Source organism: Desmodus rotundus, chromosome 4 (genome assembly GCF_022682495.2).
Source record: "Desmodus rotundus isolate HL8 chromosome 4, HLdesRot8A.1, whole genome shotgun sequence".
NCBI classification, from domain to species: Eukaryota; Metazoa; Chordata; class Mammalia; order Chiroptera; family Phyllostomidae; genus Desmodus; species Desmodus rotundus.
Genome location: NC_071390.1, coordinates 92,632,776 through 92,656,690, shown reverse-complemented (window position 1 = coordinate 92,656,690; position 23,915 = coordinate 92,632,776). Strand labels below are relative to the sequence as shown.

General features: G+C 47.6%; 1 protein-coding gene across 4 annotated transcripts in view; it reads left to right on the top strand.

Moving 5' to 3' along the window:
* TSPAN5 (tetraspanin 5) overlaps positions 1-12,003 on the top strand; it is a 170,120-nt gene extending 158,117 nt beyond the window's left edge. For 3 of the 4 annotated variants that reach the window (XM_045183781.3, XM_053923106.1, XM_053923105.2), the window contains exons 3-8: positions 402-548; positions 4,429-4,599; positions 6,873-6,998; positions 8,901-8,948; positions 9,045-9,161; positions 11,663-12,003. In XM_045183781.3, the coding sequence (XP_045039716.1) occupies positions 402-548; positions 4,429-4,599; positions 6,873-6,998; positions 8,901-8,948; positions 9,045-9,161; positions 11,663-11,728 (675 nt within the window). In that variant the 3' untranslated portion in view covers positions 11,729-12,003. The remainder of the gene's footprint in view (positions 1-401; positions 549-4,428; positions 4,600-6,872; positions 6,999-8,900; positions 8,949-9,044; positions 9,162-11,662) is intronic. The other variant, XM_053923107.2, reaches the window with a different exon arrangement.
* Positions 12,004-23,915: the final 11,912 nt, after the last annotated feature.

The following is a 23,915-nucleotide window of genomic DNA, read 5'->3' as shown; positions in this document are numbered from 1 at the left end:
TACGTTCGGTAGTATTTTGTATTAGTTTCAGGTATACAGGGGAGGTGTTTTTATTACACACCTGCTATTTACTCCAGACACTTATGTTCGAGGACATGGAAAGCAAAGGTAACTTCCGCATTCTCTCTCTACAGGGTTTGCGGATGGTTTCTTGGGATCATTTCCTCGCTTTATATAGTTTTACTTAAAATACGACCCTATCTAGACTTGGAAAGAAGGTTGTTTTCTGTTTTTACTTTTTCTTTTTTTGCAGTGGCTCTTGAGTATTAATCACACCAAGTAATCAGGTGACCCATGCAGTTTTTCTTTGGGAGAGGGGAAGGTTGATGGTAATCATCTTTTCATGTTGGAGAACTAACGCGGTCCCTGGTGCCCTGTTGTGTGATCTTTTCTGCCCCCAGGGAGTCCTGTCCAACATCTCTTCCATCACCGACCTCGGCGGCTTTGACCCAGTGTGGCTCTTCCTTGTGGTAGGGGGAGTGATGTTCATTCTGGGATTTGCAGGGTGCATTGGAGCTCTGCGGGAAAACACTTTTCTTCTCAAATTTGTAAGTATCACACTCTGCTCGCAGGTTGAAAACTGAACATACCCACACCAGGAGGATGCTTTATTTTTAGGGCAGTCTTAGTGAGCTGTCCTAAGAGCACTGGCAATAGTATGGCTTGGGTAATGCTTTTCTTTTAGGAGAGCTCGCTAGTTCCGCCCCCTGCCCATGCCTCCTTAATAATGTCTGCTCCTCCCCCACCGCGTTATCCATGGAGGGTTCCTACGTGTGTATCACAACTTTGCATTTCAGTCCTTAAAAGGCCTTTAGAACTAAGGTTGTTCTATATATATACTTTCTTCTTTTAAGTGATTTTTGCTTTTTCTTTTAAGCACATAATTAGTAGAGAATTGTTCAGCTAGTTGGTTTAGAGGAACCAGACGCAAGCACAGTGGCTGTGGCCTGTCCAGATTAAATCTGTTAAGCACAAATTTTGGTGAGAATGGGGAAAGAGTAGAAGGCAAAGTCTTCCTTTTCATGACCAGCATAAGTTTTAGATCCCTTGCAGGGTGTATGGGCGTGATCACTGTTAGCATGAATAGATTTGCAAGAGGAGTTTTCCTAGGGGGTAATTAGAAGTTAAAAATCAAGGTAGAGAATGACAAGTGAAAGCGTTTCCTTTGCAGGTTCCTTCCAAAGGAGGACAGAAGGGCCTGTGCGTGCTGTGCTGGTGGCAGGCAGGTTTGCTGAGTGCAGCCCGAGGGCGGGCGCACTGCCTGTCAGTCTGCGCATGGGCCTTCCTGGGCAGCCCTATCCGGCAGCATCCGCGCCCCTTTCTAACAACAGGAAAAGGATTGAAAAACCCCACCCTCCTATGATGAGGGAAGATGGTGGGATTTCTAGAGAACAGTATTAGTGTAATTATCACCTGTTTGTAGAATGATTCTCATCCTTTAGTGACACAGCATCACTGAGGACCATTTTCATTGAAAACAAGAGCATAGACCAGAAACAATCCCAGCTGCCGTGGAGAATGTGATTCTCTTCCCAGCACGTCCGCCACATCTTCCTCTGGCATTTTTTCTTGAGTATCCCTAAGAAGAGCACTCACTGCCCCCGCACTGCCCATGCAGGGTAGCCCATTTTGAATTCGGCAGCTCTGGCCGAGACAAGGGTCTGGAGGCTGTTTCACCTGCAGGCTCATGTGGATAGGGCAAACCAAGGGATACCTGGTCCTATGTAAAACCTAATGAGCAGTTGGATCTCTGTTCTGTGTACATAGATCTCTGGTGGGAGTAGCTAGTTTCCCAAAACTCCATTTCTCTCTCTCTCACACACATGCACACGCACACACACACACACACATGCACAGAGGACAGTCCTCTCCCTGATCACAATCTGCTAACCTGCCAGTCCTTTTACTGTGAGATATTTCTAGAGCTTGAGCTCACCTCACTGAGCTTTTCTGTAGCCCTTTGGGCCTCATCATACTTACCAGTTGCCACTATTTTTTAATGAGTTTTAACCACCATGTCTCCAAATGTGGAATCCCCTTGAACCATATTGGTTTATAAGGGTAGTCCCTTTTTTATTTTCATGGATGAAGATACTAGAGGTAACTTGAATAGACAGAAATATATACATTTCTTTAAATCATCACCTTAATTTATAAAGTCCCATGTTGGAAACGAAGAGAATTGTATTGTTTCTTGACTTTTTTTAAGTCTTGGGGAATATTTTAAATGGACCCTTTCTCCATTTAGTGCCTACAGTAAAAAGTGGCCTGGGACGGTCTTTTAAATAAGTAGGAAGTCTCAATGGTCTGAAGCCATAAGGCCGGGAGAATGGCGGAGGGAAGGTCTGAGAGCTAGGGACAATCCGTGTGAAAAAGAAATGGGACTTTCTTGTCAGCTGAGGCCCCAGCACGCAGCCTGGGAGTCGGCTGTGCCCCTTTGGAAATGGGGCAGTGAGCTCCTAGGGCCCAGGGCTTGAAGCATTCTGCGAAACATTTGGTAAGGACTTAATTTGGACTCAGTTTTGATATGTGTATTGTGTAACATGAGAAAATTTACCAGGGAACTAGGAAATGAACTTGCCTAGCCTTTAGAAAGGTCAGGACAAAAATCTGATTAAAACCTTTGCATGACTTCTGTCTTGGGGGGGTGTGTATATACACATGTGAGGTAGCTATGATTTTTCTTGTTTTTACAGTGTGATAACTGTCGTGTACACAGCGGTACCTAGTAAAGGGAGGGGAGTTGTTTTTTGCTGTAGGGTAGGCAATGAGCAAAAGTGACAGGATTTTTTTCTGTCCTTTTTTTTTTTCTAGATTGAGGAAAGCTCACTGTGAATTTATTGGTACCTCTACTGATCATGAAGGGCTCTTTAGATTCTATTGCTTAGTGAACTCACCGAGGGCGGATAACCGGGAGCTCTGTGGAACCTGAGGGGCTGGGCTGAATGGCCTAGATTTAGGGCCTAACTAAACCTTGGGGTCCTGGAGTTCGCCAGGCACTTATTTCTCCCAACCCTCCCTCATGCCCACCCTCCCAGAAGGGCCCTTGGCACCCTGGGTAAACACTGTCAGACATACTGACATCTGATGTGAAATGGTACCACCCCACCGCCCTTCCTCCACCCTACCCCCAAATTCCACTAGCTCTTTGGAGGCAGGGGTGTGGTCCTGCTCATTCTGGCTTCTGCAAAGCCCACCAGCTCAGGGCCTGATCTGTTACAAGTCATTCATTAGATGTTTGCTGAATGAATAAACATGTTTTTTTGTCTTCTTTAATTTTAAGTAACTGTGTAGTTTCCTTTGCACCCTTCCTCCATCCATGCAGTTTCCTCTTGGCCAGCTGCTTGGTGTCTGCTTGCTGAACGGAGGCAGCGGGAGCGTCAGCCCCCCTGCCTCCTCAGCCACACCTGTCCTGCAGCCTTTGGGAGCTCAGCAGTGTGGCCCCAGTGTCACCCTTCCTGTCCTTGTCACCAGAAGCTTGCCTGCAGTTTATACTCTAGCCCTTTATAGCCTCATTTCTCATAATCTGAGCAAAAAAGTTTGAAAAGGGTAAGAATGTGGGTGTTGGAGGAAGTGGAAAGAACTGTGCGTATGAATAGTATATTGATATGACTAAGTGAGGCTCCTCAGAGTGTTCTAGATGGAAGGGAATTTCTCCAGATGTATAGGCAGTACCACCTTGGTAGGAAGAAGGAAGGTCTCTCTCCTTCCTTTTAAAACTCTTGTCTACATTAGCCAGGAGTCTCCCAGGGGCTGTATGCTGGTGTTACATAAAATATTCTGAGACTGGTGCTTCACAAAGGAAGGCCCTCAACCCAATGGTTTCATTTTGTTTTCTCGACGGGAAATTATTTTCATGCCACAGTCACCCTACAACTTCCTCTTTGATCTCTTCACCCAAGATAAATATGTCTGCTATTTCACACTGTACCACAGGTGCAAAGGGAATTAAAGCAGTATCTTAATCCATAGAAGGAGTATGTTGCATATAAGATCAAGGCCACAGTAACACATGACAGGTGATCTTAAAATATTGGGGTAATTTCTTTTTCAGTGTCACAGAAACCTACTAGAGGTAGGGACAGATCATTGTTCAGCATCTGGAGGCACATTCATCAGGAGAAATTCATTAGGCCTTAATGTGGATGAAATGAGAAATTCCTATTATCCATGTTTGCTTATGAACTTTGTTGGTTAATTGCTGAATGGAGCACCGGAGTGCCAAAGTGTGATTATGAAATGATTTTTAAAAATACTTTCTTGAAGTGTAATATTTTATTAACGAACCCTAAGAAACTGAAGGTTATCTGCTTTGGATGTGTATAACAGCCCAATGTAATTGCAAACCTCTTTAGAAGGAACCATTTAATTGCATATGATCAAAATAGCCTTTATAACGGTTCTCTGTGTATGTGTCTTTTGTCTTAGTTTTCTGTGTTCCTGGGAATTATTTTCTTCCTGGAGCTCACTGCCGGGGTTCTGGCCTTTGTTTTCAAAGACTGGATCAAAGACCAGCTGTATTTCTTTATAAACAACAACATCAGAGCGTACAGGGACGACATTGATTTGCAAAACCTCATAGACTTCACCCAGGAATATGTAAGTTTACATTTGCTTTATCTTCAAGTTGAAAGCCTTCTGGGAAGGGTGACCCTAGAGTACATCCTCCTGACTTCGGCGTCTGCCAGCTGGAGCCCACCTCTGACTTTCCTGCATGGTTTTTGGTTTGTTTGCTCATCTACTTATTATTTTCTGACTTGTTCTCTGACTTACATGATTTGTGCCCTAAATGGAAATATCCTATTTTCACTTACCTTAATTTCTGCTGGGAGAAACAAGGAAGAAAACTCTTCGGCGAGAAGGTTCTGATCATGGTTGCCCTTTGCTGTTGATATTTAAAGAATATTGTTTTGCTCTAGGTTTGACATTGTGTTTGATGTTAAATATGGGTTCTTTCTTGTTCTTTGCCCACTTTTGGTCATCCTCCACACTTCACAGCTCAGAATAATATATTTATTAGTAAAATATTTGTCCAAAAATTTCCCGAAGTATACCTATTCAAGTATTATTATAGCACACGTGGTTAAAAGCAACAATGGAGGAAGTCCTGAGCCCTGGTGACCTCTAACAAGTGAAGACTCTGTACAGTAGACGCCTCCCACCCAGGTTTCTGAGCATGTCTGTGTGACAGCCCAGCAGTGCAAAGGAAGTAGCAGACTGCCTGTCCCACTCAGAGTGCAGAATGATAGACACAGGGCTCAAAAGACACAGATCTAGTGCCCACATCTGATGAGCTAAGTCACCTTGGGCTAATAGGACCATGACCTATTTCCCCACAGTAAAGTGGAAATGATAAAAGCTACAGTTTAACTCGTGGACATATTTCAGCACTCTAATGAAATGTGCATGGGTTTGTATTAGGCTTAAGGTGTTATGGTCCTACAAATGGATGGGTGTTTATTTGCGCACAGGGAAAAATTGGATAAGCTGAGCAGACCTGGACGGTGGTATCCATTATATTAACGTATATGGCAGGACTGGAGAGCACACAGAAGTCCAGGCGATGAACTTTCCAGAATGAGCTGGGGCCCCCTTTGATACGGTTGGGAGAGGGCCACATCAGCACTCGCCCTGGGGGAGGCACTGTGAGTTGTTGGTTTTGTTCCGTGGCAGCAGGGACTGCCCTGGAGTGAGTTGTATGTACCTCAGGCGTGAAAGGGAGCCGTTCCGTCTGCTCAGCCAGTCTCCCTGTTTTGTTAGGTGGTAATTGGATGCAAGCTCACACCTTGCCACGTATTAAGCTGCCCACTTTACACGGCAGATCTGATGGAGCTTTGCAGGCAAACCTTGAGATGCACACCTCAGGCCCTCCGAGGACCAGAGCCGCGGGAGGAGTATGCTTAAACACGTTCTCTTGAATTGCCGTCTGCTTTATACGGCAGTACTGCCTTCATGCGATTTTCTTTTTCTCTCATGGAGTTTAATGTCTTGAAGTAGCTCTTGGTCCTGAATGTATTAAAATGGTCAAGGGCTGATGTTTATTTAGCCGGGAGAAGTAGAGCCACTGCAGCCCAGGGCTGCGGCGGCAGGGGACCCAGGGCACAAACGGCCTTTGAATCAGGCCCTGGAAGACCCACAGAATTTAACACCTTGTTTTATTATATTTTAATTAGACAACTGAATTTTTAAGGTGAAAATGTAAATATACACTTTTGTTTAAAACAAATTCAGAGTACTAACAGATAAGTAATGAAAAGTAAGCCTCTAAAACTTTGGGGGGTAATGGATATGTCCACAGTGTTGATTAGAGCGATGGTTTCACGATGTATACATGTGTGAAAAATCGTAAAATTGTAGACTTTAAATACGTGTAGTTTATTGTGTGTCAGTGGTACCTCAATAAATCGGATCCAAAAAACCCCCCAAAAACCTTTAATGTGTAGAGATCAAAATTGTAAAAAAGGAGGTCTCTAGTTATCCCACCCACAACCCCAGTTGCCTCCTTCAGACACTGCTCTTTAGTGTCTTGTTTGACCTTCGAGACAGTTCCTACGTGCGCCCCAACCAAACCCGTTTGGGTCCAGTGGAGCCCTGCTGTCCAACGCCTGCTCGGCCTTTCCCCCTCCCCACTCCGTGGGTCTCATCACTCTTTTAAGTCACGTGCCAACACATCCTTACAAACCCTCAGCCTTAATTATTTTGGAAGCTTTTACAGGGGCTGTGTAGGTTCAGTTTGGTTTAAAAATAAATTCTGAGGCAGAAGAGAGGGTTAGAGCTGGCAGGAGCTGGGTGTCGGTGCTTTGGCGGGTGTGCGTGCAGGCGCCTGGTGGCCTCCGTGTCGAGATGTTCTAATTCTCTCCTGTTTGCTCTAGTGGCAGTGCTGTGGGGCTTTTGGAGCTGATGATTGGAACCTAAATATTTACTTCAATTGCACAGATTCCAATGCAAGTCGGGAGCGATGCGGCGTGCCATTCTCCTGCTGCACTAAGGATCCCGCCGTAAGTGGACGCCAGCACGTTGCTTACCTGCCCCGTACCTCACACAGGACGGTGTGTGGGAGGAACACAGAGAGTTTTTTCTTAAAACCTCTTCTTGCCCACTTAGCCCTAACTGTAGCTCCTGCAGGGGTTCTAGTGCTCAGTTCTTCCCAGTAGGAGCAATAATCACCGGCGTTCATTTGGCAGTGCCTGCTGGTTCCTATTCTAAGCCTTTTTGTGCCTCGGCTCATGGAAGTTCAGAACATTCCTGCCGGCAGGCACCACCATTATCTCCCCTTTTTGGGTTGAGGTCAAAGCCCATGGAGTGTAAGTAAACTCTCCCAAGCTCGCATTGCTAGCAAGTATTGGCGCTGCGCCTGCGACCCACGCAGCCTGCCCGTGCTGTCTGTGGTTCCTTCTGTGTGAGGGGCACGGGCTTACCTGGGAGCGCTCTGCATGGGTTTGGGGATAGTAACCCTTTTTTTCCTGACTCAGTTCTGGGGAATATGGAAGAGTTTGAGACAAGACAGGGCTAGAATGCTATGTGGGGAGAGCACAGCCGCCCAGCCTGTCTGTTGTAATGACCACAGTTAATTACAGTTTTACATGTGTGTGTGTGTGTCTGTGTCTTACCATGGACTTGATTGTATTGTTTTGGGTCCCGTTAGGTGCCTGCTATGTAGAATGACTTACAGTCTCTTACTGTAAGTTAAAAACCAGAGTGTTAGCATGACAACTGTAGTTGTTCCTGCACTTTTTCCTTCTGGACTTTTTAGCTTCTCTTTGGCCTGTTAGTCCCCAGGTGTCCGCTCTCAGCGCTGCCCTTCCCCCATGAAGGAGATCCAAGTGGGCGCTGATGAGTTCAGTGCCATTTCCCCCGTAAGGTAGAGGGAGTGGGGCTCTTTAGAAGGGGCCGTGGTCTAGGGTAGAAAAGCAGAAGTTCCCTGTAGGCCACGCATTGTGGCGGGGGGGGGGGGGGGGGGGTGAGGAAGGGTCAGCCTGGGCTGTACTCTTGCTCTGAAGGAGACTGAGAATCAGTAAGGACTGTGCTTTCTGCTCTGCGACCTTGCCAGGACAGCTAACGTCTCCCACTGGTTTGCTCCTCCTTTTCCTCTGCAAAGAGCCAGAAGGCAGGAGTGCCCAGCGCAGGGCGCCCAATCCGGCCCCTGGTGCTGGCCAGTAGGTATGAACTGCGCTCTGTCTCCAGTTCCTGCCCTGGGTTAGCCTCCCGTCAGATGAGTTCTGACGATTCTTAGAAGGCATTGTGCCTCCCCTTTCAACTACAGATCCTCTGGGTAGAGATAGCTTATCCCATAAATGCTAAGCTGATAAATTCCACCCATGCCCTGCAGAGGGGAAAAAATAAACCTAAAAGAGGGGAACCCACATTTCTGATGAGGCCTGTCAAATGTCAGAACATCAGTCCATGTGATACGTAATTAGGGCATTGTTTTATTTTTAATGAAGCAATGTATTCCCACTGAAACCCATTTAAGTAATACAGAAACATATAGATTAAAAAGTACAAGTGCCCCCCATGAAAGCAAAAATGGAGATAGTCATTGTATCCTTCAACCACGGTTTATCTATGTCTCCATTCCCTAAAGTCCGTACGCTTATTGAGGTTTATCAACTCTGAATATGAACCTTCCACATAATAGGCTTGCTCTCCTTCCCGCTAATTCCCGAGGCTCACTTTTCCTCATTTGGAAAAGAGGGCATATTTTAACACCAACTGCTGAGGATGGTTACAGTAACTACATGGGTAATGTACAGAAGTGCCTGACAAGGCACCTGGTCTATCTGCATGCCCCATGCACCGGCTGACCCTGACCTTTACCGGGGCCGGGATCTCCCGCTGACTCCTCCTCCCTGGGCTCTCTAACAGGCATCAGTTTCACCGTTGTTTTCTTTCTCCACCAGGAAGATGTCATCAACACTCAGTGTGGCTATGATGCCAGGCAGAAACCAGTAAGTGGAATACCACCTTGTCTGTTAGCACAAAGGGTGTTGGAGGAGCTTTTGAACTGGCGTGGTGATGCTGTGCTTTCCTCTTCCCCTGTGAAGGAAGTCGATCAGCAGATTGTAATCTACACGAAAGGCTGTGTGCCCCAGTTTGAGAAGTGGTTGCAGGACAATTTGACCATCGTGGCTGGTATATTCATAGGCATTGCATTGCTGCAGGTAAGACAGGGCTCCTTTCTGGGTGCCGCAGGAGAACCCTCGCTAGGACAAGGGCTTTGCTTAGTCACCTTAGTGCCACCATTGTTAAGACACAAATGGAAGGGCTGGAAACAGACTTAAATTATTTGGTTTGTATTTTATTAAAGCTCTGATTTAACCTTTTTTCCTTTTGAACATGGAGAAGTTGATTGGGTCAGTAGCTGCCTGCCAACATTCCAGCATTTTTCTGGGCTCAGTAATGCTGCACCTGACCGCTGGGCAGACAGGGACGGTCGAAAGTAGATCCAAATAGCATTAAGTTTTTCGGATTTTCAAAAGCAGGCGGTGCCCCTTCCCATGTCTGCGCCTCCTTCCCAAGTGCCAGTGAGGGAAAGGAGAGCCCCCTTCCCTCCTGGGCAGTCTGAAGGGCCAGGCTTTTTTGTCCTGCAGAGATGTGATGCTTTTCTTTGAGCACACACAGGGTGCGGTGGTCGAGAGAAATTAAAGAAGACCTGAATGAGTGGAAAGCCATTCCTGTTCACAGATCGAAAGGCTTAATGCTGTGAAGGTGGTGGTACTCCCCGGATTGCCCTGCAGACTCAGGGCAATCTGCACCGAAATTCCACCTGCCTCCCCACACCCGCCACCACCCCCCCTTTTTTTTTTTTTTTTGCAAAAATGGACAAGCTGATCCCAAAATTCTTATGGAAATACGAGGGATCTAGAATAGCAAAACAAACTTGAAAAAGAACAAAGTTGGAGAATTCACACTTCTCGATTCCAGACTGACTTCAAAGCTACAGTAGTCCAGATAGTTAGTGCCTACAGGCATAAGGTTGGGCATAAAATTAATGGACTAGAATAGAGAGTCCAGAAGTAAACCCGCGCATCAATGGCCAGCTGATTTTTGACAAGTGAACTAAGACTGTTCCCTAGGGAAAGAACAGTCTTTTCAGCAAATGGTGCTGGACCAACTGAATGTCTATATGCAAAAGAATGAATTTGAACTCTTACCTCATACCACCTACAAAAATTAACTCAAATAGATCAAAGACCAAAATATAAGAGCTAAAACTATAAAACTCTTAGGAGAAAGTATAGGTGTGACTCTTCATGACCGTGGACTAGGCAGTGTTTCTTAGATAAGAAACCAAAAACACAAGTAACCAAAGACATAGTAGGTAAATTGCACTTCATCAAAATCAAAAACTTCTGTGATGAAAATACTGTCAAGAAAATGAAATTACAACCCACAAAATGGGAGAAAATATTTACAATTCATTATCTCTGATAAGGATCAAGCATCTATATATAAAGAACAATGCAACAAGTAGAAAGACAAACCCAGTTTAAAGAGTGGCAAAAAATTTGAATAGACATATGTGCAAAGCAGTTACAAAAGCAAGTAAGTGCTCAGAAAGATGCTCCTCGTGATTGGTTGTTAGGGAACTTCTCATCAGAACTGCAGTGACTACCGGATCACACACGCTGGGGTGGACGTACAGTTGACTCGTGAACAGCAGGGGTTGGGGTTGTGTGGGCCCACTCGTGAGCATGTGGTTTTCAATTGACCACAGTTCAGTGATTTACGTAGCTCAGCTGACTTGACTTGTTCAAGGTTCAACTCCATGGTTGGGAATCTGAGCATGCGGAGAACTGACTGTAATTATACGCAGATTTTCGACTGTGTGGGATTTCGGCCCCCCTAGTCCCCATGCTGCTCGAGGGTCAACTGTAATTAAAGAGCAAGATGATAACAAGGGCTGTCGAGGATGTGGAGAAATTGGAACCCTCGCACATTGCTGAAGGGAATGAGAATGATGCAGCCTCTATGGAAAACAATTTGGCAATTCCTCAGGAAATTAAACAGTTACCATATGACCCAGCAGTTCTATTCTGGGGTATGTACCCAAGAGAATTGAAAACACATGTTCACCCAAAAACTTGTACACAGATGTTCATAGTAGCACTATTCCTAATAGCCCCAAAGCGGAGACACCGCAAATGTGCACCACCTGAGGAACGGGCAAACAAAACGTGGATTATCCACACAATGGAATATTACTCGGACCATCAAAGGGGCGGAACTACTGGCATGTGCTGCCACGCAGGCGAACCTTGAAAACACTCTGCTGTGTGAGAGCAGACTGACAAGAGGGCCGGGTATTATGAGACTCCATCTATGTGAAATCTCCAGAGTGGGCAAATCCACAGAGACCGAGAGTAGGGTAGCGGCTGCCAGGGCTGTGGAGACGAGGCTGGGGGGGACGGGAGTCACTGCTAACGGGTACAGTTTCTTTTGGGGGCAATACAATGTTTGGGGTCAGACAGTGGTTGTAGTTGTACATCCTTGTGTACAGACTGGAAACCACTGAGTAATGCACTTTAAGAGGTTGGATTTTACAGTTATGTGAATTATATGTCCATTTAAAAAAGCAAAGATAAGAAAAATGGGGTTCATTGGCCAAGGAAAAACCTAATGAAGTTCAGAGTTTCACTGATTCTTTTTCTTCCTTGCTCAGATTTTTGGCATATGCCTGGCCCAGAATTTGGTCAGCGACATTGAAGCTGTCAGGGCCAGCTGGTAGAGCAGAGGCCCTGCCACAGCTGCTGCGAGACACTGGACCGCCCAGCCTTCCGGGCCCTCCGCGTGCCCAGCCGAATCCACGCTGCATGGACCCTGTCACAGAGGCATCGCGCCGTCCCGCCTGACGGAGCTGCCGAGAACTGGTGGTGGTGGGGGGTAAAGCTGGGAAATGCTGCTCACTGACAGAATTAAAAAAAACAAAACCAGTATGAAAGTCGTCGCGCTGTGAATCTCTGCTGTGCCCATGAATTGATGGATGGTTGGATACTTACCAAACCAGAAAGGAAAGAGGGTGAGGGACACAGGTGTACTTGAGTGTGTGGAAAACGGCCCAGCCCTCCGCGTCAGTACCTGGAGGGCTGGGAGGGGGCAGCGTGGCTCTTCCTCCCACCTTGAAGGGACTGCCTTCTATGCCCCAGCTGGAAGAGGTGCGCCTTTCCTAAAACTCAGCCCTTTCCTGTGAGGGGGTGGGGGGACGGGCCTCCCTTCACTGCACAACTCCAGGAATTGCGACAACTCTCATCCCAAGAAGAAAGCAGCTTGTCTTTAAGGTCAGACTTTGTGATCCCACTGACCAGTACCTCGGGGGGGCACATTCTGTCTCCTTCTAAGAGAAGTCGTGTATTTCACACGCACTGAGCGAGGACGTGGGAACACTTCAAGATGCTGAGTGTTAGCAGGACAGCCCTTTTTTCTAAGTCGGCCTGGGCTTTATTAATCAATGAGATCCAAGAAGAAAGTGAGGTCCGTGATGAGGTATTAGTTAAATACTCCCTCCCCCCAGCCCAGCACATCAGGTGCTGGATTCTTTGGAAACTCTGGAATACTTTGGGGTTTTGGCTTTTTTATTTTTTGGGTCTCCCAAAAGTGAAAGCTGCAGTTTCTCTTAAATTTTGAAGTGTTTTCTCACAGGCCCGAATATTAATTTTTTTGTGTAATCTTTTTGCATGACCTGTGAATCTGAATCCACCAGGTACTCCTGCCATCTTTCCTGCACCATTTATAGGTGGGATTTGGTTGGCATTTGTCTGGTAGGTTCATGGGCTTGAGAGGCGTGGCAAGTCTTCCCTGGCTGGGAAGGGACCAGCTGGGCCTTCGCAGATGCTTCCATGGACTCACCTCTGCCTTCGCCGTGTTGGTTGTCGTGGCCTCTTCTGCATCCTGCCCCTCCTTCTCTTCGAATGGAATTAAACCCCGTTCCAAAACAATGTGGACACAATCAGAAAGCTTCTAGTGGATTTTTTTTTCTTCTGGTTTTAATTTTCTTTCATTAAAACAAAATAAGAGTGAGTGGGCAGAGCTCCTTCTGTTCTCTTAGCGCAGACTAGCCGTCAGGATGGCGACAAAGCACAAATACTGCAGAGGGGAGAACATTGATGGGACAAGCGCTCTGTGTCACAGGTGGGGAACCACCTCCAGGCGCTGTCACCCACCCCTGCCCCAGTGGGAGGGGTGAGTTTTGCACCCAGATTTAATCCAGATTTAATCGTCTACCAGGATGTCATTCTCCTAAGGCAGCAGACACTGGTCTGTGGAATGCTGGGAAAACCACAGTGTATTTCATGGTGAAGACACATTTGCCAACACATTACTGAGCAGCCAGTTAGCGTACTTTGTAAAAATTCAGCAAGGTTTCCGTCTCAGCCCCATGTCGCTTCCCTGGGGCTGACGAATGTGTCAGTCCGCTCAGAGAAAGGACAACATTCTTTGAAAACCTAGTGTCCAGAGTTTGGGTGTGTGTGACTCTGCATGTGTGTGCTTGTGTCTCTGTGTAATGAGAAGTGTTCACCCCATACTGCGGCCGTAAGGTTGTGTTACTTCCTCTCTGCTCCGCCGCGCCAGCACGGGCAGACCTGCGCGCTCCGAGGGGCACTCTCGTCTTTTCTGTTTAGTACCTCACTCCAGGGAGCTCCGTCTGGCCCATTGACTCAAAACCAGGCAAGATTCCCACCCTTTGGCACATCCAGTCAAAGGCCAAGTGGAAGTCCAAGTGAGTTTAAAATTTTAATGAATCACCCTTTATTTTTTACACTTGGGAGTGGTTGTAATAAAGGCTGTCATTAATAAACTTGGTTCTACCTTACATGGAGTTACGTCTTGCTTCGTTTCTTTTCTCTTGGAATTGCAAAACTCTCAAATGCAGTTTTTCTCAAACTTCAGTGTGCGTCAGCATCACGGGATGGCTTGTTGAAACACAGATCACTGTGCTTGCCCCGTCCCCAGAGTTTCATTTGGTAGTCCTGGGGCTGGGGGAGGCCGAGAATGTGCGATTTTGACATGTTCTCAGGCGACTCTGTCGCGGTGTGTTTTGGAAGCACAATTTGAGAAGCACCATTCTGGTCTGATTCTCTAAGGGGGACAGGGAGAGGGAACACTCGTGATTGGGAAGGACGGGGAGAGGGAACACTCGTGATTGGGCGGGACAGGGAGAGGGTACACTCGTGATTGGGAGGGACAGGGAGAGGGAACACTCGTGATTGGGAGGGACAGGGAGAGGGAACACTCGTGATTGGGCGGGACAGGGAGAGGGTACACTCGTGATTGGGAGGGACAGGGAGAGGGTACACTCGTGATTGGGAGGGACAGGGAGAGGGAACACTTGTGATTGGGAGGGACAGGGAGAGGGTACACTCGTGATTGGGAGGGACAGGGAGAGGGAACACTCGTAATTGGGAGGGAAAGGTCTCTTAGTGCTACTAGATGCTGACTAATGAGAGACAAGGGCAGAGCTGGGTGTGTAGGAAATCTGTGTTCCTAAGGTCATTGTCTGCCAGTCATGATCACCCAGGGACCATGTAGATTACAGATTATCAGGCCTTGCCCCTAGCAATTCTGTAGTGAGGGAGCCAGAGCCTATATTTTTAAGAAAGTCCCATTGAAAATGTACAGTGAGAATTAGGACTCATGAACCTACCTAAATCTTGATAATATTCACAACCTTTTTCTGAGAAAATAATTTCCCATAGTCTCTTAGAGCAGGAATCTTGACAACCAATTTGAAAAATACCAAATTAACTTTTATTTTGAGTTATCACTGCAGAAGACTTCTAATACTTCTAAAGAGAAGTATTAAAGATGTTCTTTAAAGATTAAATGAAAACAAAGTTTGAAGGTTCATATGGTATTCTGAGACCCTGACACTGTGCCAAGACTTGTTTGAAAAACATTTTGTCTCATTCCCCTGGATATTTGAGACCAAAACGTTATTTCGACTTCAGGGGAACTTTGTCAGTGGTAATGAGAGATCACCAATATCCCTGTTTCCTGAGCTTTCTTAGCTGCGCTGTAGATATTTTATACTCGTGAGGTAATTGGTCCTCATTGCTCTCAGCAAACTCGAGGCCAACAGGGGAGAGATATTACGGCTCAGCAGTAAAAGGATGCTTTGTCCACAAAACTCAGAACTTACAGGAAGTTTCTGCTGTGTTTGGAAGGTGGACTTGGAGGACGATTTGGAGGATGATTATTCAGTTTCTCTGTATCTGTATTGTTGGACCGGTTACCACAAACATCAGTGCTTCCATGATTGAAAAATATCTAATAGTGTTTTAAAAAATGAACACAGGAATTACAAAGTAGAATTTTGCATCATGAAACACTTGGGAAAAATTCTCCACTTTGATTTCTTCTTTCTACCAAGGAACAAACCTCTGCTTTTCTTTCAGCTTTCTTCCTGTTGCAGGTCCTCCCAATCACACTTCTCTCAAGGAGTTTCTGAAAAGTGTCTCTTGGCTTTTTCTCGTTCTCAGTCATGCCCTGTGTTTGTGTGGGCAGTAGTGGAATAGCTCTGCAGTTCAGTGGAGCCCCTCAGGGTCTGTTTCCGGCTGGCTTGGACCAGAGCCCTGGGAAGCTGGTGGCCGAACAATGCAGAGTTGGAGCCCGCCGATCTGTCCGGCCCTCCCCCGTGCTGTTGGTCATTGAATCCACGAAGCCCTGCTTCTCTAGGGCAATCCTGTTGAGACCTCCAAAGAAGAACTCGGGAGCCCCTCCATAAATGCTGGCCAGCGCTCTCTAGCCAGCCCGTGGAGCTGTTTCTAGGTGCTCCCCTCTCAGGAGTGAGAAGCCTACTTTTGGAATGAGAAGGAAAACATGGTGTTTGCCTAGAAATAGACTTGCTAGGCCTTGTCATGGTGACATAGATTGACACGTGACAGCAGACAGGACGGACGTACCTGGGTGGGGGTAGGAGGTGGAGAAGAGCAGCTGAACTCTGAAGAGGGGCCGAAGCCAACTTTAGGCTTACTTGCACCTTTCTTTTTGGAAGAGTTTGTGACAAAGGTAGAACTGATAAAATTAGTTTTTAGGACTTTTTTAATTCGAGGAATTAAACATAGCTTCCTGTGGTGTGTTCATGTAAGCTTGGCACCCAGTGAGAGCGTGCTTGAGTTAGTCCACTCCTGGTGTCCATGAAGCCAAACCAAACACAGGGCCTGCACTGGCCAGTGCAGCTTGTTGCCCCACTACTAGGGACTCCTGACTGAAGAAACCCTGCAGGAGGAGCAGGTGAGTTCATGGGCTTTACGCTTTATTAATATCCTCCGAAAAGAGTAATGTGCAAACAAGATAACGCTTCCCAGGTTGTTGCCCTTCCTTGAATGTGTAGTTGCATTATATGTGAGAGAAAGACAACCTTTTGAATCTGGAGTTTATCATGTATCAGATTTTGCTTTTGCAGAGCAGCTGGTTTAACAGGAACGTTTTCATGGCCTGCCCTCTAGTGGTGATCCTGTGGAACAACTGACTGGAGCTGGCATAGTTCCTGCAGGTGCTCACACTTTGCAGAAACTTGAAGGCTACACTCTTACGTTGCATGCTTAGGGTGGGTAGGCGTTTTATTCCTTTTATACACTCCTGAAAACAACATAGCTTATTTGGGAGAGATAGGGAGCAGGTGGTTTAACTTGCTTCACCACCTACATCCCGCTCTTGCTGCCAGCACTTTGAAGGGCATTGCGCTCCTGCCTAGACTCACACAGTTTAACGAAGAGTGGGGATGGTCTCAAACTGCTCATCGGTCAGGCAGGTAGCTCTTCGGAAACAATGAATAGAACGTTCCATGTACTTCCTCTAAAAGCTCCCGGGTGGATCACCTGGAGTTTGCAGTGATCTGAGAGTTTGCAACCTTGGTTGTAAAGGTGGTGAAGACTGGTAGGGTGTGGGGTTGGCCTGGACCACTGACTGTAACCTGTGTTTTAGGAGGTGGTTATGGGTTCGGTGGCATCTTCCAGAAATTGATACGTTGAAGTCCTAACCCCGGTACATCAGAATGTGACTGTATTTGGAAATGGGGTTGTTGCAAATGTAACAAATTAGGTAAGAGGAAGTCCTAGCCAGTGCAACCAGTGTTCCTATGAAAAGGGCAATTTGGACACAGACACACACGGAGAACGCTGTGTGAGCAGGAAGGCAGAGGTTGAGTGATAATGTCTATTAGCCATGGAAGACCAAAAAAACTTGCCAGCAAACCACCAGAATCTAGGGGGCATGGAACCTACCCTCCTTCAGAGCCTCCAGAAGGAACCAACCCTGCAGACCCCTCGACTTCGTATTTCACCTTCAGAATTGTCAGCCGGTAAGTTTTGTGGTTAAGCCTCCCTCCCACTCTGCGGTACTGGGCTATGGCTGTCCTAGGAAGCTGGCGCCTCGTTTGGTGCTCTGTTGCTGGGTTCCAGGCTGGAAATGGTAGGACCGCTCTGAGCTCCATGTGCTCCTTTTCGCTGGAAGGATGATGAGCATGTCTGCTCACTGTCTGAATGGGAGCGCCTGAACGTGGCTTGGGGCGCACTCTCTGTATTTGCTTTAAGCTCTTGAAAACAGCCTTGACACCTTTTACAGTCTGTATTTATTGGAACTCAGTGATCTTAAATGCAACTTGTTAGAGTGATTGAAGTCTTATAAATAAAGAGCTATACTTCCATGATGTGTGCTTTGTTTTAGTCGTACTACTTTGTGACCGAATGAGCCCGCTAGTTCACCCGACTCTCCGCTACCAGGGTCAATGCTGTATCTATCCCTTGAGATAACAGCTCTCACTTACTGCAAGTTTACTGCGTTCCAGGCACTGAGCTGTAAGCTCTCTGCGTGCACTTTTGGGGAAATGTAAACTAAGGAGAGACAAGGTCACGTGGAAAATTTAGACTTCATCAAGAGCTAAACTCTTCCCAGGTGGGGCTGACTGAGACAGAAGAACTCGCAGAATGGAAGAAGGCCTCCAGGACCAGCGGCTCGGAGGGAGAACAGCGGAAGACATGCCAGGGCAGGAGTGAGAAGGTGAGTGCTGCTGGGGAGCAGGGGAGGCCCCAGGACTTCCAGGCTGCAGGAGTGGGGAAAAGTGCTGAGAAGCAGCAAGAAGGTCAAGGACAGAAAGTCCTGGAATTGTAGCCCAGTCCCGAGCATATGCCAAGCACTGAAAAACTTGCTGGGTGATGAGGGCTGGTAATTGAGGTGAAGAGCAGCCACCTCATTCTGACGGAACAGGTGACTGATGCCAAGTAGAATTTTTGGTAAAGCTGGACACTGTGCGTGCTATGTGATGGGAACATTTTAAAAAATCACTCCAGAAAATTTGCCAGAATTGCCCCTCAAGGCATTTTGTGGAAGGCACATAAACTAACACTCACTCCACATCCTCCCCAAAAGTCGCTAATTTTACAAACTTGCAAATCAAATGGCCTTAAAGCCCTGCGGGGCAGCAGGGAATCTTCTTGTTCTGAAACCCCAGGGTGTCCTCCATCCTGTTCCACTACCCCTGTGGAGTTTCTGTGGCCTGGGAGCTGGCAGACAGGTCACCGACACGTTGCCATAAGGGACCCTGCATCGAAGCAGGTGGAGGTTCTCTTTCAGGCCGAAGCCAGGCCCCTGCCTTAGAGCAGCGGTTCTCAGCAACAGAGAGAAGCGTCCTAGGATCACCCAGGGCATCAAAACCAAACAAAACACACATGCAGCCCTTCCTCACTCCTTTTTTAAGTGCCCAGATTATCTTAATGAGCCACCAGAGTTTCCACACTTTAATGTACGTGAATCCTGGGTCACCTGAATTCTGCTTCAATCCCCTGGGTCTGACTTAGCAGACCTTGAGTGGGGGTGGAGAGTCCGCAGCTCCTGTAGGCTCCCAGGGGGCACTGACATCACCTGCGGACCACAGTTGGAAAAGCAAAGATCACCTACGAGGAGCTGCACGGCTCCGTGTCACCTGGAGTGTGACAGTAGGAATGAGAAGACGGCTCTCAAAGGTGTCAGGTCTTTTGGGAAGAATCATCTCGGGCCTCTGCGCCCCAGTTCTAAGGGCGAATGCTTCCCTCAGACTGGTGCCTTGAACAGTTGCTAATGTTGCCTCTGAACACGTGGTTTTTGAGTCTCGTGTACAATGTATCAAACATTCTACTCAAGTGGTAGAGTGAGGGGAAGTATTAAATACAAAGAATAAGACCGGGCTTATTCTGCCCGTGGTGCAGAGCAAAGCCTTTGCCAGGTGCTGATTCCTTTGTTGGCCGTCCTGGAAAGAGCTGGAGTCCAATGGAGGGATGGGACACGCACTTAATGAACGGTCTCTATGAAGACTCTAGGAGGCTGCTTCCTTGTTAGGCCTGAAGGATATTGTTAAAAAACAAAATTCAACTGAGTAAATTTTAAAGATCTTTTTGGCTTTGTTCACCAATTCATGAATCAGATAGCATCCCAGCTCACAGATGGAAGGGAGCTCAGGAGCTGTACAAAATGAAACTTTTATAGGTGGAAGGGAACGGCAGGTGGAGTTGTACTAGCAGAAAGTGGATTGGTTGTGTCCAGGTCACTTTCCTTTAGGGCGTGGTCAGGCCGATGACCTCACTGTGCTGATCAGCAGATTCCTGACCCGCTGGTTTAAGATTAAGCCTTGGTTTGGCCACACTGGGCTCAGCATATTGGGCCTATTGTCTCGTTTTTAACAGTGTGCTATCTATACATAGTGAAACAGCTCTTCAGGTTGATATTAGGAAAAAGGAAACCCATTTGTGGAAAAGTCGAAGTCCCAGGTTGTGGCTGTGCCGACTCATCGGAAGTGCCACTTAGAGCTTGGCTGCTGCTCATGGTGTGGCCTTCGATAGGTCCCTGTCTCCCTCCTGTCTTCGGTGTCCTCCTTATAAGATGGACATGGTAACAACAGCCCCTGGGATGAAGAGGGCGGAAGTACTGTACTTCCCCAAATGCCTCACCTAAACCGGCTTTCTCAGGGGGGTCCCGTCAGAACTCTGGTCGCCCCCTCTCCACCCGACCAAGACGTGCTCTCTCTTTTGAAGAACTTGTCAAACCTTAACTAACTTGAGCTGCACCTTTTTTCCGTGCAATTGGCCTGTATCGTTGACCTCGGGGTCTCCAGCGCCCAGATGTTCCTGGAGCATGTCACCAGAGGATGAGAGTAACTTTGTTTCTGGCTAGACATGTATGCTCGCCTAAAGGATGGACTTTTATTCTGTAGAATGGATCTGTGTTTCCTTGTAAGATTTTTTTTTCAAAGATGAACGGACTCCCCCGTCTGGTATGGCTCAGTTGGTTGGGTGTGATACCGCAAAGGAAAAGCTCACAGCTTTGCTTCCCGGTCAGGGCACAGGACTGGGCTGTGGGCCAGGTCCCTGTAGGGGTGTGTTTGAGAGGCAACTGATAGCTGTCTCTCTCTCACATCTATATTTCTCTCCCTTTTTCTCCCTTCCTTCCCTTCTTTCTAAAAATAAATAAGTAAAGTATTAAAAACACACAAAAAGATGAGCTGGCTCGGGCAACTGCCCTCCGGCCTGGGATGAGCTCAGCCTGTGTCCTGAACAGCAGGTGCCTAACCTCCCGAGGCACCTCCCTCTGGTCCCCAATCCTGTGTAAGCATCAAACTGGGAAGGCAAATGGGGGTGAGGATTAAGCCTTGGAAGAAATTACTTTGCTAATAAATTCTAAGTTTCTCCCAGGCTTGAAAGATTTCCAAACCAATCATTTTTTAAAATAGCTGTGTTGCCGGGAGGTGGGATCAAATTAAGCTGAGAAAAACTTGTGAATCTCGTGAGTTCAGGTTCAAACAGTATTGAGAGTGTACATTCTGGACTAGATGGCTCCTCTTCAGCTGTCCTGTGGGGGAAAGGGGACCAACCTTCCCAAAGTAAGAGGAAGCCATAGCCATCCCGTGGGAAGGCCGTGAGGCTCACATGGCCACGTGGTAAGCTGCTGAGGAAGGCTCCCAGCTTCCTAAGGGCACCGGCACTCCCTTCGCCTTCTCTGGAAGCTCGGAGCTCCAGACTGTCAGCCCGATTCTGCTGTGTCTGCGCTTTTCATCAGGGTGATGGGGGACAGGGTGGGGACGGGTAGCTGTGTCTGGGTTGTGCCCAGGAAGACTGGGCAAGCATGGGGGTTTCCAGGTGATTTCTGCAGAGGATCTGTCATGCAGAATAACTGGCCCAGGTGGTTTAGGGTGACAGAAGGCAGATGCCTACCTTTGACCATAGCCAGAATGGAGCAGCTCAGGAAGACTGCTCGCTCTAAGGGCAGTGGTTACTTGGCAAGTGATAATTGGTCCCTGGGCCAGAAATCAGTGGCCTTGAAAATGATGGGGATCACTGATGCAGTAAATGGCCTCCTGCTTGTCCAAACAGGGTGATGACCTTTCTGTTGGCTGAGTCAGGCTCTCTCTGAGGACTTTAAGGAAAGTTTAATTGCCCTTGGTTCTAAGAGTCATCACGTTCCACTCTGGTTGCAGATCAGAATCACCTTTGGGGCTTCCGACAATTCAGATGTCCGGGTTCCAGCTCCAGAGACTCGATGCCCTAAGTTTTGAGTAAAGCACACCTTTTACTTTTTTTTTTTTTTTTCTTTAAAGGGACCTGTTACTGTGTCTCCTCAGGACCCTGCCGTGCCACAGGGATGTGTGGGTGCAGGAAGTGCTCAGTTGAGGGAGCTACAGGCTGAGGGGCTCAGGCTGTCTATGGAGCATCTGCTGTAGTCAAGGCTCAGCGGGACGGGGACCTGCCCCGGCTGGCTCCTCCTCCAGACGCCCTTCGCCCCTCAACCCGACATGGCAAAGCCAGCTCGCTGTTATTTTGCAGGAACCGCCTGTGTTCTTCCCCTTAGTAAACACCCCCATTGTCTTCTGCCCTGTCACCCGACTCGGACACTTCAGAATCACCTTTGCACCCTTTTCTGTCGATCTGACCCTGATTGAAGCGTGAAGAGCTGTGAAGGCTCCAAGGATTTACCCCCCTTGCAAGCTCACCACGTCTCCTGCCTCGGTTTCACCAGTGCCGAGAGGAGACATGAGGCTCCCGGGTCAGAGACGAAGGACTTTATTACAGCCCTGCAGGGGCATGAGTTCACATCCGTGACAGTGTCCCAGCCCCAGAGGGGACGGTGACTCAGATACGTACTTGCAGTGGGTGTGTCCTCCTCACCCTCCGACAGACACTCAGCTTAGGAAACCCACCTTGGCCACTGAGGGGGGACATTCTTCCTGTTACCCTCTGCCCGCAAGGGGCGAGGCTGTCTCTATCTTATAGGGGCTTTTGTTTTAAAAATATCCTTGAAGACATGTCTGAGACAAAAGTGGTTTGTGCACAGAAGTGTAAAGAACATGAGACACCCACGGAGAGTTGTCTCCCAACACATGGAACTCACCACAGTGATCTATTAATCTCCTTGCCATTTCTCTGTCTCGGTCTCTGTCTCTCTCGTTAACAGTAGTTCTGGTTCTGGAGCAAAGCATAAGGCGAACATTCCGGTCCTGTGTTTAAAAGTTTTGGTTTTCCATTACATAATAAACAAGTTGAAGTGTCTAAGGCACCCCCCCAATCTGGTCTGCTTCATATCGCTCACCGTACCTCTTGCTTCCACCCTCTCTAAGTGCCCCCCTGCCCCCCGCTGCCTGGAGAGCTGAGTCCTCTCTCTTCAGAACCCCATGAACTCTGTCTGTACCTCTGTTAACTCTTGAACTTGTTTGCTTAATATAAAGATTAACATGCTTCCTGTCTCCTCCCCCAAGGGCCCATGTCTACGTTCTCATCTTCCCACAGCCACAGTTATCTCCCACGTCCACAGTTAGTGCCCGAGGAACCTTTGTGTAGTGAGGGGGCTGCTGTCAGTGAGGCAGACCGCTGGCTTTGTGTTTTCTTCTGCAGTGGGAGGGTGAAAGCTGGTAGCCCCAGCTGTTTTAATCCTTCCGCCTTTGTTTTCATGAGTTCTGTGGCCGAGGCTCGCAGCAGGACAGGTTGTCCCAGGAGATTCTGGTGCTTTAATGACTAACCTTGCAAATCAAGATTGTGTTCTGCTCCTGGATAGCAGGCACCCTTGCCCTGGGGGTTAATTGACAGGTGTGGGTCTCATGGGTTGAGTCTGAGGCTCCTCAGGACGAGGCTGTTTCTCAAGTTCATTGATGCTACCAAGGATCTGGGCTCTTTTCACCTTTCTATTCCACTGTCCTTACTGTGTGGGCTTTTAGCCTGGTGTTTGGGCCTCGTGGCTGCAGGAGGGCTGCTTACTTCTGGGGCCCATGTCAACATTTGGGGGAAGGAAAGGGAGAAGAGGAACAGATGAAGGGGCAAAGGTCATCTTGCAGGTCTTTGCCTTTTTATTCACCAAGGATGCTCTTTGCAGGGACTTCTGTAGAACTGCTGTCGTGCCAGCTTGGAAAGCTGGGGAAATGGGGTCTTCTTAGCTCTGTTAATTGGTATTTTAAGTTCTGCTGATAAGGAAGGAGGACGATCTGGATACTGGGTAACTACCTCGCATATCTGCCCCCAAAAGAAAATGTCTTTTTAAATGTTTTTGTCTTTAAATGTATTTTTTATTCCCTGGTCCTGCCAACGTGGCCCTTTGCCCCGACCCAGTGTTCCTGCATGTGCTGGCCGTGTAGACATTTGCACCTTATGTCTGTGTCCATGATTGCTCCTTCCTCTTCCTCTTCCACCCTCTGTCTCATTTTCTCAGAAACTTAAAGTGTTTTGTTTATTTGTTTGGGTCTGTCACTAATACTATATTCCTCTTCCAATGTGGCAAAGATATGGGGAGCTCTGGCATTTTGGGGCGCCTGGGTTAGTCACCTCTAGAGAGAACAAGGTTTGACAACTGTTCCTGAGCTGTCGCCACAGTTTAGCTCCTCCTGGTCTGTGCGATCCTTGGCGGTCAGAGGCTCGGAGGATTACCGGTCCAGGGCTAACCAATCCGGGGTATGAGGGCAATAT